This window comes from Crocodylus porosus, unplaced genomic scaffold, assembly GCF_001723895.1.
Source record: "Crocodylus porosus isolate Cpor-Errol unplaced genomic scaffold, CroPor_comp1, whole genome shotgun sequence".
Lineage (NCBI taxonomy): Eukaryota > Metazoa > Chordata > Crocodylia > Crocodylidae > Crocodylus > Crocodylus porosus.
The window spans coordinates 17,917,543-17,936,963 of record NW_017728914.1 but is presented as its reverse complement, the minus strand read 5'-3'; the positions used below and the strand labels follow the sequence as shown (position 1 = coordinate 17,936,963).

Genomic DNA, 19,421 nt, shown 5'->3' with positions numbered 1-19,421 from the left:
AATTAGCTAGATGAGTAACCATGCCAAGCAAGGTAACAGGAACAAGCAGAGAGCTCATAAGGAATAAAAATTCCTTATTCCTGCCAAAGAAGCCTTTTCAGAGGTCAAGATGAAGTGCTTGGGGAAAGTGAGGAGTAGACACACAAACTCTATATTGGAATATGTTAGGGTATAGCAAATAAATCAAATACGACTAGGTCCCATTATAATTAAATGTCAGAATCCAAAGTATTTTTATGTTGTTATATTTTGAATACATTCAGACTTCATAACCTTCCATGCGTAATACTGAACTAGATTCTTCAAAAATGAGGAACCATGTAAGTGGTACTGATACAAAGCGTGAAACCAGAGCATTACTCTCCTGGCTAGTATGATCTGTAGGAAGTACAGTCTGGGTGCATCTACGCATGCCCCTGACTGCGCAGTTGGTACTGCACAGTCATTTAGTACTTGATTTATCAGTACTAAATGATTGTGCAGTACCCACCAGTACTGTTCAGTCCCAGTGGCGCACAGATTGTTTTCAACCCTACTACACGGTAGTGGCGGCCTCATGGTTAGTCCATACCAATGCTACGTCGCCATAGCTCATTGGTACAGCAGTGTAGCTTCTCATGTGCCCTCTGAATATGTATACTTCTTTGCAAGTATTGGAATTAGTAATATTGTTTTTTTAAATGTATGATTATGAATGACTGACAGTGCCTGTCCTTTTTCCAATTCTTTTGTTGCACCCCTGAAAATTGTCCCCCAGCCCTGCTCAAAAAAGAATTTCCATAGTTTGTTCAAGTGGCTGTGATAGTAAAATGTGTCCTAGTGACTTGTCTGCTGCTTCAGATCCAGTACTGATTTTTATATAAAACTTGTGTGCTAAATAGGACAGAGTCTGTATTTCTTATTCAACAGACTGCTCTTCTGTCTCTTTCAGAGTCAGTCAGCTTTATGCATCCATTCCCTGGCCTAATACAGATACTTGATTCTGTAAATGTGAAAGTTACCTCAGTGGCTCAGCAAGGTTTTAGGCCAGTATTGAATTTTTTGTTCCATTCTGTGCCTGTTTTCTTATTGTATCTTACCTATTTTCTGTAAAAAGAATGTCCAGGAAGGATCGAAGCCTGTAGTTTTCATTAACTTCTTGATAAAAGCATATTATTTATTACAATAGCTGATAGCTTTGGGGATCGTTATAGTGAGCTAGCTAGGGAGAGCACTGTTTGCAAAGGTATTCAGTAACGTCTACTAGTATATTCATATTCAAGCTTCTGTAGACAAAATGGCTTATAAAGTACATGCATTTAAATGTAAACTCTAAATTTTGCACGTGAAAATGCATTGGTATGAAGGGATTAAGTGAGTTTATTTTTATACATGGCTATATTCCTTCAGCAATATTTTATGTTTTTATTAAAGTTCACAAATAGGAAGTAAATGAGAGAGGACATCTGTAGCATGCATGTTTCTTTGGGAAATATGAGGGTCCTAATTACTTCTCAGTGGCTTCTCTACCCTTTCCATTGCTGTACAGGCTTGTGATATTTGGCAACTTCCTGTTATGAGAAGACTGGATTGAACTCTTTCAAAGTTTTTTAACACTGCTGCTTAATTGACCAGAGGGGTAATTTAACTACAGTGACACTATGTAACATAATCCAGTCAAGGGAACTATGCTGTTCTACAGCTAATGAGAGAACTGTCAAAATCTTCCTTGAGAAGGGTATATTACTGACTTAAGGGCACTCTGGGGTTAGTTTTTATAGTCAAATGACTGTTTATGTGGCCAGCTTCTAAACTGAAGATGCTTCATTTGTTAGCTGGGTGGGAATTGGGACTTCAGAATCATTAAGAATGGAACAACTCCAAGTGCAGTTATCAGAGAGAAATCTGGATAGAAAAGTAAGAGTGTTCACTGCTTTTCTGTGTTAAGTAATCTACCGTCTTGGGGATTTGGTGTCTCTGGGGACTGGTTGGGAGCCAAAAGAGCCATTTACAGTGACCCCCAAGTCTCCAGTATGTATTTGAGGATTACCACCAGGATGTTTGGGGAACCATATACAAATTGGCTTGGTGTCTGTTTTAGTTTTAAGTGGATTGGCGATTTGCATCACCATAATTGGAGAATTTCCTGGAAAATCCAAGGATTTTATGGGCTGAACAGTATCTATCCAAAAATATAGCCAGGCTACATAGCCATGGATAATTCAGCATTAATTTTTCATCCCACTCCAACTCTAATCTCGCGTGTGTTTCTTTTTTGTTGATTTTGCATTGCAGGCAAACTAAAAGATCTTGGGAACTTGGTTCTCCGTCCCTTTGGCTTATCGACAGAAAATTTCCAGATCAAACAGGATTCCTCAACTGGCTCCTACTCCATCAACTTTGTTCAAAATCCAAACAATAACAGATAACATGTCAGGCCTAGTTCTATTAAAAAGCTGGCTTTCAAGCTTTGTGACAGTGTGCTTGCAACTACCAATAAAAGGATTCAGTAACTGCTTAGTTTCTAAAATCACTTTATCCAAATTTAAAATACACGTGAATCATGTTCATATCACCTTTTGTGAAATAGTTACAATTGTGGGTGTAAACCAAGCCATGATTTCCTCCCCTCCTTGTAGTAGTAACTTTGTCCTAAGTGTGGGTTTTTTTCCTGTGCATTATTTGACTTGCCAAACAGGGAAGTGGGTCATCTTGGCTCATTCACTCAGCAACGTAGGCCTAGCAAGCAGTTGGATGCAATGCTCGCACAGCTGTAACCAACGTACAAAACTTAATGGGTGTCTTATGGAGCTAGCAAAATCCGGAAGAGTCAGTGTATTTGAGGAGCAGTCATCCTCTGTGGCATTACTTTTCTTCACTGTAATAAAGGCTTGATGTTTGTTTGACTGACTAACGGATTTTTTCTTGCCTCTGGGAAGTGATCTTTTCAGAGGCATTTTTTTTTTTAAGAGAACACATCTAAACAAAATATACAAATAATGAGAGCAAGTTTGCAAGAGACATTACAGAACTTGTGAGACTTTTCATTTTATACCTTCATACCTGCGTTCCTCTACTTCTACTCTGCTGTTCTCAGGAAACCCATTGGAAGCTATATGCAAATCACCTAAACATTTCAGTGTCTTACCATGAAGTTAGTGATATGCCTTTGCTATAGATCCAGTACTTGTAGTTATCACAGTAGCTTTCTGATGCTAGCAATGAGATGTAGACATCAGTGGGCGTGTCTACATGAGATGCGACTGCACAGTCATTACTGCACGTTTATTTAGTACTTATATTAACAAGTACTACATAAATGTGTAGTAACTGGAGTTACGGCACGGTAGTGCCAGTGAACATCTTTTAAGTGACACTACTGTGCAGTAACCTAATAATACTGTGCAGTAGTGTATTAGCACTGTACTATGATGTGATACCGTGCAGTATTGTTCAGCTACTGCACAGTCAGTGTCTTGTGTAGACGTGCCCAGTGATATGTAAGTGATTGCAAGCATTAAGCTGTGCTAGAATCTCAAACTAGAAAGGAGTGAAAGTATTTATGTGCATATATTATTCAACTACTGTGCAACATGGGGCAGGGTAATTTTTTTTGTAACTTGCAGTTGAGCATTTTGTCTCCTCAGTAGCTTGCAGGACTAAAGCCAAACCTGTTTACATTGGGTTTATTGTGCTGTAATTTGAAAATATGAATAATTTCACTAACAGAGTGGTATCTGTGTGCTCATTTCAGTTCCCACTCAGTTTTCCCCTGAAATTTTCCATTTCCATTCACTGGGAAGCTGGAAATTTGATATTCATGGCTCCAGCCCTAGTTCTTACTGTGGTAAGCCCAAAGGGGACAGGCTCTTCAGATATGTCTTAGCTTTTTCACTCTTAAGTGGAATTCAGTCTTTCCACAGTTATTTTAAAAATTCCTGCTGCCATGTTTGGCTCTGTTTTCATGGGTGAGTTTTGATTCCATGGCTACCTGGTGTGTACACAGCCTGTGTTCGACGTGACCTCCAGCCTGCAGCATGTGTGTGTGAAGTCTACAGAGACAAAAATTTATTATCAAAAGAGAAATTACTCTAATCCACTTAGAGGCCTGCGCAGACTAAGTTCTTCAGCATTAAAATATTGTTTAACTAAACAACAGAAAACGGTCTCAAGGATTTCCATGTGCAGAGGCCCTAGCTATGCTCTGCGTGGGGCTTCACTGTTTGCAGACGGCCTGGTCTTCTGCTGCACCCAGTTTCTGCTAGATGAAGGGGAATTCTAAAGTGACTGGTTGCTCCTGGTGTAGCTGAGAAGAGCTGTGCTACCATGTCCCCAAAAGAGCTCTTTGCCAGCCAGGGCTTGAGGAATGACTTGTTTAGGTATTTGTCTCTCAGGTCTTCTGCCTACTCCGTGAGAGTCTTCAGGTAGTTTTGTATGCAAGGCTTGAACCTGGCTTAAGGCTCAGCTTTGAATGTTGGACTTCATTTAGCTACCCTGGGGGTGGGGACTCCAGACATTTTAAAAAAAAAAAAAATTAACACGGGAGCATCACAATCCTATTCATGACACTTTGTAAGTTGTCTTTTGATCTGGACTGATTCATTCACTGCTAACTTTACTGTCCTCCATTGTTTACACATGCCTGTCTGGTGTTGCAAGTGGTGAGTATACAGCTTTAACAACCTCCTGCCTTGCCCAAAACCTACTTAGGAAGGAAATTTCCTCTGCAGGTTTTCCCTGCTTTAAAAATCTGAAGGCCTGCAAAACAGCCAATATTTTAAGTGCTTGGGTGAAAGTCAAAGACTTGCCTGAGCCTAACAACCTACTGGGCTTAGGTGGTTAAAGCATGCCAGTTCCTGTAGCCAGTGGTGCCCAAGGGAGAGATGTGGCTGGCCTAATGTTCAACTATTGTTGATTTTTCCCAGCTCATATGACCAAGTGCCCATTTAATTGCCAGGGGGTGGCTGTTAGCACAAGTCTGGAACAAAGCTTACATTTGCAGCTCTGCTTCCATGGCTTGATGTCCTAACTGCTTCTACAATTATGCATGACAGGTGCTGATAGGAAAGGAAAATGGTAATTTTTTTTTTACTTCGAAGAACAAGAATGCACAAGACCAAGTGATTACCTGACATTTCTAGTAGTGTTTAGTGCAATCACATAGTCACCTTAACTTGTAAGCTTGTTGTTCCATGTATACAGTCATTTAAATAACTTTGTTTTACTAAAGATGAAAAGTCCCAGTGAAGGATTGGAAAGCAAGTGAGGTCCCTAATTTTTTAACAGGGCTACAGTCCATTGGTCACATTGCCTTGAATAAATGCCACCCTATGGGTACAACAGAATTCCAAAGTATTTTTAATCTGTGATTATAGATTCCAAATAAGTGCTTCTACAGAGTCTGTTTTCCTCATTTAACTGTCTGAACAACAGCATAAATACTGCTTTTTTTAAAAGGTTTTCCTAACTATTAAGCATAAATATTATATTATTATGCACATACATTGTACATATTAACATCACAGAACTCTGCAAGGTACCTAATTATATCTCCTTTTCAACTGGCAACAGGCATAGAAGTGATAGGAAGGAAGGTAACTTAGGGCTCACAGACAGGGTTCACAAACCTTAATAGCAGAAATAATTTAATGAATCTTAACTCATAAAAACATTTGAGTTTCTGGATTTAATATGCCCCTGGAGCTTTTCATGAGCTGGATGTTAAGAGTTGTGCTTACACATGAAACCTGGAATGTGAGTTGGATTAGCCAATCTTCCTAATCCAGGCTACAAAGGTATAAGTGGAAAGAATGAACTGGATATGTTAGTTCACGGGTAGGCAGCCCCCGGCATGTGTGCCAAGTGTGGAGTATGTGAAGGCATTTTGCTTGGCATATGCACCTCAGGGCAGACGGTGGGGAAGGGCGTATGGCTGCGCTGCCACAAGGACCGGGCTCTACGCGGCTCTCCAATACCCACCCCCTGGAATGCTAACATTTTACAAGTTGAGGCTATGGGTGTTTTGGGCACCATGCCCAAAACACTGCCAACCCTTGTGTTAGCTCTTGTTCGGCTTTATTCCATAACACAGCTGAGGAAAACTCAGCTGATTCCATTTAAACCGTTCTTTTATCATAGATTCATTCACAGGGTTCCAACCAGAAGGCACTCTTTGATAATCTAGTTTGATCTCCAGATAACCCTAGCCATTGCATTTCACCATATTACTCTTGCTTTAAGCCTAATCACTTAAATTTTGGCTAAAGTATTGTCCAGACTAAAGACACCACCCCATAAGATATGAAAACTCCAGGAGCATGCATACCTATCCTTTATACCTTGTCCCAATGGTTAATCACCTTCCTTTGTAAACATTAGTACTTTCTTTAAGATTTAAATTTGACAATGTAATTGGTCAGCTTCAGACTCCTGATGATTCTTAGTTTTTGTTACACCTTTATCTGAGTTTAGAAGATTTTTTTTGTACCTGTTTCCACCCCCGCCCCCGTGAATTTATTGGTGTTAGAATCAATTTGCCTTTCAGTCTTCAATTAACTAGACTGATTGAGCCTCTTTTTAAGCTTGTTACTGTTAAGCTTTAATTCTAGCCCTCAAATTTTGTAGCTCTTTCCTGCATCCTTTCTAGTTTTCCAGATCTAACACGAGGTGGACCCCAGCCCTGTATGTGGTGCTTCAGGATATGTCTAACCAGTACTGTATGAAGGAGCCAAATTACATCCCTGTTTCTATTCACTGCTCTGCTGTTCATGCATCCAAGGATTTCATTAGCCATTTTGGCCATGGTATTGCAGGAAGACCTCATGTTGAGTTGCCTTCCCTGTGTGACTCCTAAATTATCTTTAGTCAAAATACAGTCCCCAACCCTGCAGGTATGGATTGCTAGATTTTATCATTTTGCATTGAGCTGGTCTTGAATGTTCTGTATGGCTACTCCATCTATGTTGCTGGATATCATTCTACCAATGCATTATCCATATTTTTGTCAATAGTGACTTTATTTTGGTTTCCAGATTATTCATGAACATACTAGGCCTCAGGCCTAGTATAAATCCCTATGTAATCCTGCTTAGAAGTCCAACATATAACGATGGATCCCATTAACTTTTGAGACCTGTGAGTTACTAATCCATTTAACAAATATGTTATTGATATGGTATAGTGGTAATTTTTAATCAATATTATGCAATGCTAAGTATTATATGTGTACTTTTAGGGTGTAACCAGATGGTCAATTTACACTGATGTAATCTGTCTTTATACTGATGCAAATATGCAGTGGACACACAGTGGATATCTGGGTATCAAAAAAATTTTAAAAAAACAGAAAAAAAGCAGGGCGGGGCACAGTCCAAGACTGTGCCCTGAGGCAACTGGAGGCTTGGGTCCTCCAAAGAGACACTCCGGTAGGCAGCCAGAGCGTCTCTATGGCTGTCTCTTGCCCCAGTGCTGAAGCACATTGCCTCCATGTGTGTGGCAGCTTGGAGCAGTGCAGCCTGCATGGACCCTGGCTCTGTCCAAGGTAAGTAAGGGACTGGAGGTTGTGGGAGGGAACCAGAGCTGGGGAGTGTGGGGGACTGTGGGTGCAGGGGGGGGTGCCTAGGAGGGGTGGATCCCTCACCTACCACTGACACAGCCACCTCCCCTCGCACAGCATCAGCCCAGCTCAGGGTCCTTCTGGCAAAGCCTCCTGTGGCGTGGGGCAGCGTGACTCGGCCCCGGCTGCCTGGCACCCAGTGCTGCTTGTGGCAAATTGCGTGGGCCTGGCTTGGCATGGCACCATGTACCTTTGGGCAGCTCCAGGCCACTCAGGCTGTCATCCGGGGCCCTGCACCTCTTGCAGGGACCACCTGTTATGCTAGGCCAGGTCCTGCGTGCACAGAACTGGCCTGGGTGGGGCCCATGCACACAGGTCCCAGCCCAGCGCAACAGGTCCCCATGAGCGGTGCAGGGCCCTGGGTGATGATGGCCTGAGCTGCCCGAAGGTGCACGGTGCAGCGCTGCGGCAGGCTGTGCCCACACAATTTGCCACAAGCAGCACTGGGTGCCAGGCAGCCAGTGCCGAGCTGCACTGCCCTTCCTTGCGGGGGGCCCCCGAGCACCACAATGGCAACTGCTGCTTGGGGCGGGGGGCAGGGGACCCATGGGACTCACCCCTCCTGAGCAGTCTCTCCCCACACAGTTCCTCCACACCCACAATCCCCCCACACCTACCCACATACCCACCCACATCACCCCCCTCCCCCCAAGTGCACACATTCATCGTGTCCAACTGCCAGACAGCGTGAGACCTGCTGGCAGGAGCTGTGGCAGCAGGGGCAGCTGTCCCCACATCCTAGTTAGTGAAGGGGACAGGGGGAGCTCTAATTCTTCTATGATAAGAAAACCAAAAGCAAACATCAAAACATTTAGATATTTAGAATGTGTTTTCTTATGATGACAGAGGCACTGGTAGGCTTCCAAATCACTTTAGAATTGTAAATATATCAATAAAACATTGCCCAGCTGATCTCTCTCTCTCTCTCTCTCTCACATACACACACACACATAGTGGTTTTTTTGTTTTAATTGCTGTCACAGGTGGCAGCAGGTCATAACCAGACTGCTGCAGTGGGTAGAGGGTGCAGGGAACTCTGTTAGGACTGCTGTAGCAGTCCAGCTGGCACAAGGGGCCAGTGTTCCCAGATACTAATTGACTGGGCCCCAGAGGCTTTTGAGAGCAAGTAGCCCTGAGCTGCTACCCAGGGCAGCTTTTTTATACTGCTGGGGCCAGCACATGTGCTGGCCCCAGGCTGTAGCTCCCCTTGGCTGCAGATCCAGGAGTAGTTGGGCAGTTATTTTGCCCCAAGTGGCACAACTTGCCCCACCAAAGTGCATGTCCGGGCATGTGTGCTGAGGCAAAAATCCCCAGTTCAAATTTGTGCCTCCCCTATTTGAGCTGCTGCCTGCATGTGTGGATGCACCCACAGTGTCCAGCTCTACACTGGGGAAAGTTGCTCTGTTCTGAGGGAAAGCTGTCCCTCAAAGGCAGAACTGCTAGTGTACCTGGAGCTGTAGTCACTTCCCTCAATAGCCATTTGTTCAACAGAAACTAGCTACAGCTGAGTCGCATCTTACGCATATTTAACTTACGCAAATTCAGCTATACGCACTCGGCTGCTGGGGCTGGCTGCCGGGTGCTGGCCAGGGCATGGCATGTAGTGCGGCGCCATGTGGTACTGCCTGCACGTACCAGCATGGCTCATGCTCAGCTGGCTGCCCTGGCCGGATGAGGTGGCAGAGGAGTGTATGCGGAAGGTGCAGCTGTTGCAGTGCACACACGGGCTGTGTGGCGCTGCACCCCTTTGGCCAGGCCCTGTGGCGGCGGTGACTGCTCAGGCGGGAAGGGCAATTTCAACTATGCACAATTTTCACCTTACACGCTGACTTCACAACGTAACCCCCACATAAGATGCAACTCGGCTGTATATACAAAGTCTCCCATCACCTAACAATAAAGCATCATAATCGTTTCTAGTGCAAATGGTTATTATTGTTCATCTGTCTAGTCCAGATACAAGTATAAATTATACCCACGGGCTGACCTGAGCAGGGTGCGGGGCCTGGGGCAAATCAGTCCATGCAGGGCCCCGCCCCTGCTGTGATCCCACATGCCCTGGACCTAAAGAAGCTGCTGCCACCATCAGCAGTGGGGGCACGTGGGGGGAGGGTGGCATAGCGTGTGGCTGGACACAGAACCACCTCTCTGCCCAGCTCCGTGGGGCCCAGGGCAGTCTCCCCTGATTCACCCCCTCTTCCCCCCCCAGAGATGGCCCTGTCTATAGCTTTATCAACTGCTCATAAGCTCAAAGAAAGAAATGAGCCTGGTCAAACAAACCTATTTTCCATAAAGCTATGTTGGTTATTATTAATCATATTTCTGGGGTTTTTTAATTCTTTATTAATAGACTTCAGTTAGCTTTTCCATTACCACAGTTTCTCACATACAACATGCACTTTTTTTCCTCTCCAAAAGTCAGCCCCTAACCTCCCCACCCAAAAAAAGTGGCGAAGCTGTTTTCTGTGCTGGAAGACACTGTGCATCCCATGGCTGCTCTTTGTCTGGCTCACCAAGCTGAAGGGTCAGAGTCCTGTGTTGACCCTCATAGCTATTGGCTGAGCACTGTAGGTTGTGCTGCTTGTATCTCAAGGCTTGTGCTGTGGAAACACTTTCTTTACAGGAACTCCTGTACACAACTCCTTTCAAAAAAGAACTAACAGTCTTGCTAGTGACTTTGCAAGGGCCTGGGGCCCAACCCTGCATGACACAGAGGAAATCTTCCCCCAAACAGGAAGTTCCTCCTTCCTCATGGCAAACTTCCTGGGCACTGTCTCAGTTCTCCATGACTGGAAAAATCTGTTTCTACATACTAGCTTGTAACTTCATTCACCATGATACAAAGGCATTGAGTTTATTCTTCAGGGAACTTACATATTCCAGTTAGCAACCAGAGAGGTTGCAGACATGGTCCATGCTTTATTTGGGGCACACTGTATGTGAGAAAAGACAGTATTTTGGCTGGGGTTGATGTTAGGCTAATGGACCTCTAATAATACCTGGGTCACGCTACTTGCCTTGGAGTATTAGCCCAATATTAGGATTCTTCTACTATTCTAGAATTTTCTCAGTCTTTCAAGATCTATTGAAAATGGTCTGGGCAGGTAAAAGGGCTCTGGCTGCTCTTCTGGGCCCTCTCGGGCAGGTTTGCAGAATCAAAAATGTCTGCCCCTTGCAGATGTTTAACATTGGTTACTAATGGACTGGAAAGTGTTTTATTGCCCTACTGCTTTCAAATACAACACAGAGCTATTTCTTGGATACTTCTGCCTTTCCTGCATTATTAATTTTATGATCTTCATTGACCTAGAGAATCGCTAGGATTGTATTTATTATTCTAAATAAACGTATTGCCCTTAAAGAAAAATCAGTGTCTGGCAGGGTTGATTTCAGCTGCTCTTGCTTATTTTTTTTCCTGTGCTTTACAACTTCTAATTTATGTTGACTACTATCTAGTTTGCTTTTTATATTTATTAAGTATTACTTTTTTTTAATGTCTCATTGCCTCTATTAGTGACCCAGAAAGAGCTCTCACACAAGGCTGTCAGGCTTCTTGATTGTGGAATTGACCTTTGGCCTTAATAGGGCTTTGGCCTTATAGCTTTTAAACTCCCAACTTCATTCCCATTTATTCTGATTTTTTTTTCTCTTCCTATTCAAATTCATCACTTCCTTCAGCTTTGGGAAATTTAGCTCTCTAAAGCGCCATGCATACATGCGCGCACACATACTGTTACTGACTGACATTATCTGTTTGGTCTGAATTAATTTGGGTCATTGTTATTGGTTCAGAAACAACCACCAGCTTCCAGTACAGTTTCTCCCACATAATTAAGTCCAGACTAGAGTTCCTTCCCAGTGGGGCCATTTTCTTTGGGGCTAGAAAATTATCTACAATTCCCATGAGCTCTAGTCATAGTAAGCATCTGGCTGTCTCATGAGCCCATAGATTTATGCTGAGTGAGACATCAGCTCACTGAACATAATTCTTGCTTGAAAGATAAAGTGAAGCTGGAGTGACCTCTCCAGGATGCAAAAGCCTGGGCAGCGCACATGGAGGTACTGAGCTGCCCATGCACCAGTGTCCCCCTCTCAGCCTTGCTGGTTTAATCCAAAGAAAAGGCATGTGCCAATACATGTGGAACCAGGCTGTCTGTAGGAGCTGCCAGAGAGATCTTCCATGTGTACAAAATGCATAAAACATGAAGAAAACAAAACACTGAATACCTGCTTATCTAGTAAGCAAAGTCCATTCTTCGCACTGGATGAAGAACAGGTAATACAGAACCATAGCAGATGGGCGTGCAATGAAAGAGCCCATTCACCTGCATACATACAAGGGGGCTGCATAGAGATTGCACAGGCAGCTGGAATTCTAATATTTTCCAGTTTTCCACAATTGACTTTTGGACTGTGCACCTAGTACACACATTTCATATTCTCAGATACTGCAGTATCTGCAAATCACGATATTAGCCAAATTAGGACAGGCGTTCACAGAAGACAGCAAAAAGCAAGTCCTTGGTACACAAGATGAGTCCCCCACCAATATTTTGCCACATTGGCATGTCCTCCTCTCTGCCTCTATTCCTATAGCACATTGAATTTCTTTGAGCTTCTGGAGGGCTGTGCACTAAAGACTCTGTTGTGGTATGTTAATTAATTCTTTGTGGCTGTGGCATGCAGGAAAAACTGCAGTAGCTGTTCCCCGGGATCCCTTCAGACCAAATGTCTCCTAGGTGGTTATCTGCAACCTGCTTCTTTCTCATCCTGTGTTCTGGTGGGACCCATTACCTCTATCTTACAGCTGGGGAAGTGAAGAATAAAGAAATTAAAGTCGAATGCATCCATGCATTTTGAATTCCCAATTTGAGGCACCCAAGACCTGATTTTTTGCAGAACTAAGCATTGTACAGCACTTTATTTATTCCAGCATAATGTAAATTGCTTTCAGTTGTAGTTGAGAGAGCTCAGACCGCCTGCAAATCAGATGACATGTTATCAAATCAAGAATCCAGAAAATAAGGAACACAGAGTTAGTGATCACCTGTGAAAAGTTTGGCTCAAGTGATTTGCTGAGCATCTCCTGAGAACCCTGTAACAACCTTGTTTTCAACACATTGCCTGAGCAAAGGAGCTGGCAGTAGTGTTTCGCATAATACACATGAGTGGGGACTGGAGTGGATGGGCAGCCCCATGTTCTTGTCAAGAGTCCTAATCTACTTCCTAGTGTTAGAAATCATGGCCTATCCCTGAAATAACATCCCCAAAAAACCACATTATTAGAGAGTTACCCACATTTCACCTTGTCTTTTTCAGATTAAAATTTCCAGCCCACAAAAATATTTGGCCTTGGGGTTTTGCCTTTTTTCCACAAAGCAAGCACGATTCCCCCCCACCTTGGTATTAAGCACATATTAAAGGCAACCATTGATTCTCTGGACTATGGTGCCCATACAAGAGGTCCAGTCAGGTGCTTGATGAATCTGCAGCCCCAGAAACTGACACAAGAAGCAAGGGGGAGTTTGTGCCCATTTTAGCCTGAGCAACTGCTGCCAAGCAGCTCAGGGCTGGGTGATCCACACTCAGGCTTTATCTACCTCTGACATTAGCATCCACAACATGCTGTTTCCTATAGGAAGCCCCTGTTGCTTGCCCACCACGTCTTGTTCTTAAAAGATGTGGGAGGCTCCTGTATGACCTGGACTTATTGTGGGGTGCTTCAGACGGGCTTTTTGGGGGCTCCACATCCCCTACATCTATTCCAAGTACTGACCTGTTGGTCTCACATTGTGTGGTAGATAGTCTGGGCTCCTCTGTGGTTCAATGTACCATCTCACCATCACTGAGCTGATAGTCCACTAGGGACTGGCCGAGGTTATTTTGTGCTCACACCCTGCCTAGGAGACTTAAGCAATCTGGAGGAGTGGTCTTACTCTCTGACACTGCCCTGTTGTCTGGACAGGCCTTCCGAGCTGACCTTACTATGTGCCTGTGCCTCAGAGTCCCCGAGATCTCCTGGCTTCTTGGCTCTGGGCAAGGCAGCTACAATACATGGCAGTGGCTTAAAGCCCCAAGAGAAATTACCAAAATGTAAACATAAAGCCGGGAGGGAATGTCCTTCCTCCCACTCACGTCCCCGTCAGGTGCTGGGCTGTCAGATCCTCAGCCCTCCTCTCTTCCTTGTTCCAAGAGGCTGTCTCTCGGAGTGGCTGTGCTTCTCCCTGGGACGTCCCTGGCGTCTGCAGAACATAGTATGGCCAGACATGACAGCCGGGAGCAGACAGAAAACAGCAGCGGCAGGACAGCTGTCTCTTTTTTCCACGCCAGCTTTTGAAGGCCCTTCTCAGCGCCAGCGGATGATGTCAACCCCACACACCGCTCCAGCCACACAGAGAGAGCTGATAAAGCATGCAGGCGGTGTTGCCCACTGTTCCATGTTTTCTGCTACCATGCTGGGTGAGGTAAGTAGTCTTATGTCATGGCTGTCTCTGGGCCATGTCCCCAAACTTCTATTTCTTCCTTGCTGCCCCTCCATCCCTGGCACCAGGGTCTCCATCCTATGACAGAGTTCCCATGTTTATATATGAAATTGTAGGAATTAGGGTCATAAACCAATGGGCCAAAGGGAGGAAAAAGGCAACAGATAAATAAACATTAACACTGTGGTAACATACACTCAGCACCTTAACTGCATCCCACACCCCTGGAGATGTCCCCAAACAAGCTTTTAATCCCGATAGCACTCAAACAGCAACCAGCAGCTTTTCCCCAAGTCTGAGTCCAGCTCCTTCAGTCCAAAATACCAGCTGGCCAAACCAGTGAGATTTCCAGCTTCACTGCTCTCCAGCTTCTCTGCAAAGGACTGATCTCATCCTGTATATGTCTCTCCCACAACAATTTTTAGGAACATAGACCTCGACGGGGCTTCCTGGGCCATAAAGTCTAGTCCCCTGCATACATAGGAAATCAGTTGTCCAAAAATCTCCACCACCTGAACCATGACTGATAATAAAATCATGCAAATTATCCCACCGCATTTCAGTAATACCTATTTGTATCAAATTTCTAATCAATGTGAATTTTCGATTTCTTTGGGTAGCCAGCATCTAGCATTTCTGTACAAGCAACTGAAAACTTTCTTTTTACTTTCTTAGCTATCTTCAGTTCCATTTATTTGCAGCAAGCAGTGTTTGAGGTTTTACTGCATTTGCCTCCTTTGCACCTTGCACTGTTAGTATACTATCTACTCAGATTGATTCAGCTGGTCTCCAACTGAGAATATTAGCCTGCCTACCTGTCCTTTTCATACAGCTCCTTCTACTGGAGCTTTTTTCTTCTTTAGCACCTGTTCAAAATCCCGCAAATGTCTCTATAATTGGTAATAGTGCCCACTAGTCTCATGACATTGACTTGGTCTACTCTATAATCCCACCCAATCTTGCAAATACATTTTGTAAAATTGCTGCAAGAAATAACACACTGGGCATGTCGACATGTGCAAATGATCCAGGAGCAATGTACTCTCAAGTAAACTACCTGAGAGTAAACTCTCCCAGGCACTCTCTACACCAGCACGGACATGGGAGCAGATTTGCTGCTCCTAGCAGCAGACTGCTCCTGCTCCTTGCAGGCCTGCAACAGGTCCCTGCAGCAGCCTGGGGGAGCTCTAGCTGTCTGGGAGATAGCTGTCTCCTGGCAGGGACTGGGACACTGCTCACTGCTCCTGGGACCTGCCTGCTGCTGTGGCAGGCTGTCACTGGAGACTGATTGGGGAAAAATGTCCCCCTGCCCCGGCAGCAGGGAGTTTCCAGCCCCTGCTCCATGGTCAGGGGGCTCGGGTTGGGAGATCCTTACTTCCCAGCCCAAGCCCCATGGTTGCGGGACCCAGGCTGAGAGATCCTTGTCTCCAAGTGCCAGCTCCACAGTTGCGGCGCTGGTGCTGGGAGATCCTCATCTCCCAGCTGGAGTGCTTTGGCTGCAGGGTCCAGGCTGGGAGATCCTTGTCTCCCAGTGCCAGCTCTGTGGTCATGGGTCAGTGCTGGGAGATTCTCTCCCAGCCTGAGCCCGGAAGTTGCAGGATCCAGGCTGGGAGATCCTTCTTTGCCAGTGCTAGCCCTGCTTGGACTGGGAGGTAAGGATCTCCCAGCCCAGGCGCCCTGACCATGGAGTGGGGGCTGGGAGCTCTCTGCTGCTAGGGTAGGGGAATATTGTCCCCACCCAGACTTCATTGCCAGGGCCTGCCCCGGCAGCAGGCATGTCCTGGGGGCAGGGAGCAATCTTCCCCCTCCCTCCCCACTACCCAGGAGCACATTTGTCCCTGATCAGGTGCTACTTGCAGGTAACAAATTTACTCACGATTAGAGCCAATTACTGTGCAATAAGTATTTGGATGTGTAGACACAGACACTTTGTAGTAATTAGCTTTTCTATACTGTAGAGCCTCTTGTGTAGACATGTCCACTGTGTCACAGACTCATTCTTGCTGCTTTGCATGTCCGGTGTTAGTGTCCTATTCTGGTGAAAAATACCCTGGGGCTACTTACATTTATTGATTTTGAACCTTGCAAAACCTCTGTGGTTGCTATCAGGAATATGTGAGTTCTCTGAGGAATAAACTCAGTGCCTTTGTATCATCATAAAGGATGGTACAAAGCTAGTATTTTCTGCTCAGTGGAGAACAGCTCTGCAAACAGTTTTATGGTGGGCCCCACTAAGCTTTGTCAAAATCCTGTTGATTCCAATTTTAACAGCTCTCTACGTGGTAGGGAGCTTATTGCTGATGGACCTGGGCAGCCTTTGCAAGCGTCTTTTCCCAAACACTCACTGACTAACAGTGTTGTGTCTCCCTGCTTGAGAGACAAATTAGCACAGGAAGCAGCATCTCCTGGCTTCCAAGGGAACAAAATACTCATCAGTCTCAGCCCTATAAATATATTGTCATTGCTCCCTCTTCTGCTTCCTTTAGTCTGCAAGCATGGACACCTCTGCTCTAATTCTACCTTGTCAGTTCTTTCGTGCCTCTCAGAAAAGAGAATTAAGAAAGGAGCTGGGGAAGGGGAAACATTTCATGGTTCTCCTCTCACTTAGCATGTTCAGTTCCAGGAAGCAGGGGGCAAGTGGTAATTCCCCTTCCATTTTCTCTTGTTTCTTCCCTATGTCTGTCTGGACCAAATACCCACACTGTTTCCAGGATGATCTCTTGTTGCTAAGGCCCTGATGCAAAATGAGCTGGGTTGATTGGCTCAGTCAGCCTGGCTTCTTCCAGCTCTTTGAGGACTGCAGCGTTCCCTCAGGAAAAAGGTAAGCACTGAACAGTGCTAGTCATCTTGTGCTTTTACACATCCACTCCCATTCTAGCAGCCTAATGCAGGGCATCCTGAGTGTTCCTAGCAAGGCCCATGGAGTGGCTTTCTGCTATTCCTTCCCCCACACCCAGCAATGTCTGGCTTACTCTGCTGCACAATTAAGAGGTGAGCAGGACCCCTGCAAGTGGGCAATAACTGTTTCTGGATCTGTCCCATCTTTTGTAAGCTCCATCAGTGAGGAGACACCCCCACCTGCTGAGTCGGTGAAACTGGCTGCCTGTCGCACGCACTGAAGAGCCCTATGCAACAGTCCATTTGAGTCAGCCTGGCTTTCAGGTATAGTGCTAGGTCTTCAGCTGCTGTAAATTATCACAGCTTTAGGGAGCAAAGGAGACTCAATTTCTAGCAGCTGCAGATCTGTCTGCTTGATTCTAAATATTGCACTAACTGGCAAAGCAGCTGAACTTCCACCACACACAAGAGCCTAATGCTCAGCTTGGTTATCTCAGCATCTGTGTGCGAGGCAGCTAGTGCACACAGCATCCACAATTCAGAGGTAGGGAAACAGACCCAAGGAAATTAAATGCATCACAGACACTTCTACTGTAAGTAACCCCAGATGTCCAAGTCTGCACTTTTTCCTCACCTAGAATTAGTTCCAAATGAACTTCCCCAGCTCAAACTGCAAGGCACCATCAAAGCCAAAGCCCAGGTACTGCTGGGTCTTGAGTCATACCCTAAATGCATTGAATCACAGTGCTCCCGAGATGAACAGTCCAGGCTAATCATAGGTGCCTATTCAAAGAGCCCTAGAGAAGATGAGCAGCTACAGCCTCCCACTGATTTCACCTGCAGCTGTGGAGGTTCCAGTATCTCTGGAAAGTCCAGCCCAAAGTGACCAAGCTGGAAGCCAGTGCTGCAGTTAGAAAACCTGGGTGTGATCTCAACTTAGTCTTTAACCTCTCTGAGTCTATGTTTTCCCATTTGAGAAATGGGGACAGTGCTACTTATCTCTGAAATATTTGAAGCCTGGTAGCACTGAACTGTTTGGAGGAGCTGTTCAAGGAATCCAGTTTCAATGCAGCTTTGCAGTTGTGCCCCCCTCAACCCCCCAGTTAGTATATTCCAACCTAACACAAACAAAAAACTTCCAGGAGGAATTTCCCCACCTCTAATTAGGACTGACATAACAGTACAGAAAGGAACGACTACCAGTGTGCAAGTGCTTGCGTTTTAATTAGCTATGTTATCCCTGGGAGATTATTCCGATTGAGCTCCGCCGGCTTCTGCAGCTGAGAAGCAATTATGTGTGCTAGCAATTTTTCCTAGTTTGGGAAAAACGCAGCACTTACTCCCTTGTTTGCATCATTTTTTTTTTTTACTCCATGCAGTCTCATGCTCTAACATGAAATTGCTAAGGAGTGTCTCCTTCAGCTCAGACACTGCCTAGCTTGTCAAAGAAGCAACCTCTTGAGATGCTGTAAATTGTCAGGCTCTTGCTTGTGTGGCACTATGCCATCAGAGTCATTACAGCCTACCCTGACAGAGCAAAGCTATCATAGATTAAATATGTAAAACAACTGAAAACCATTAACATGGCATTTCTAATTGTGTGCGCATTTGGGGGGTAATCATCTGAACCCAAAAGCCTTGACCATTTTTAATTTTAACTCAGCACTGGAGTCCTTAGGAAGCAGCATCAATGCTTAATTTCCCCTCTTTTAGTAGTTGGTTCTTTGTCGGGGAGAGAGTATTAAGAGCTGGTACATAGTAACTGAACATGTTGTACTGGGCTTGAAGTAGGCTTCCCTTCCTTGGCTCTACTAAGGCTATAAATCCAGTCTGCTCCAGGGCAGACCTGGAAAACAGCAGCAGTACACACTACTTGCTGTCTGGAGATGGCAGGCCCTTCACTAGATGACTAGTTTGACACTAATAGTTTGTCCCATGTAAGTAAGGCTCTCACCCTACAACTAAGATTATACAGCCAGCTGCATAATATAAGCCTTTCAGCACCCCGGACATTAACTGTGCCTCCTTAAATATTTCACATTGTTTAGGCTTTTCTTCTTCTTACATTATTGGAATATAAAGCACTCCATGTCCTTTAACCAGGACTTTGGATGTAAGAGGATGAGTTCTGTTCTGTAATAGAGCTAGTAATATAAAGCACTAGCTGCAGATTGACATATCAATCAAGTGAGATAGCAGGAATGATGGTCTTTTCTAGTCTACTGAGTGGTTTTGTGCCTGGCTGCTGGAATAGCTTTGGGAAGGTACTGCAGTGCACAGGTCTGTTTCATTGCTTGAGATACCCATGACAAAATGTCCCTGAGGGAAGGGGTGGGGATGTCGAGTTAATTTGAATATGTTTTCACTGTTTTTGTTAGTGCATTGAGGATGAGCTGTCAGAACTGTTTCAGGTCCTGGCAGTTTTCTGAGCAAACCCAGAGGAGAGGTGGAATGCTCTGTCTTTGCTGGAGTGACTCCTCTTGATAATGCCGCACTCCTGACCTCTT

General features: G+C 45.0%; 1 protein-coding gene across 5 annotated transcripts in view; it reads left to right on the top strand.

The window, feature by feature from the left end:
* The window catches only part of TTC1 (tetratricopeptide repeat domain 1), a 54,247-nt gene extending 49,740 nt beyond the window's left edge, over positions 1-4,507 (top strand). For 4 of the 5 annotated variants that reach the window (XM_019534901.1, XM_019534902.1, XM_019534900.1 and 1 more), the window contains one exon: positions 2,275-2,889. In XM_019534901.1, coding sequence (XP_019390446.1) covers positions 2,275-2,408 — 134 coding nt within the window. In that variant the 3' untranslated portion in view covers positions 2,409-2,889. Of the gene's footprint in view, positions 1-2,274; positions 2,890-4,492 lie in introns of those variants that run through there. The other variant, XM_019534904.1, reaches the window with a different exon arrangement.
* The last annotated feature ends 14,914 nt before the right edge of the window (positions 4,508-19,421 follow it).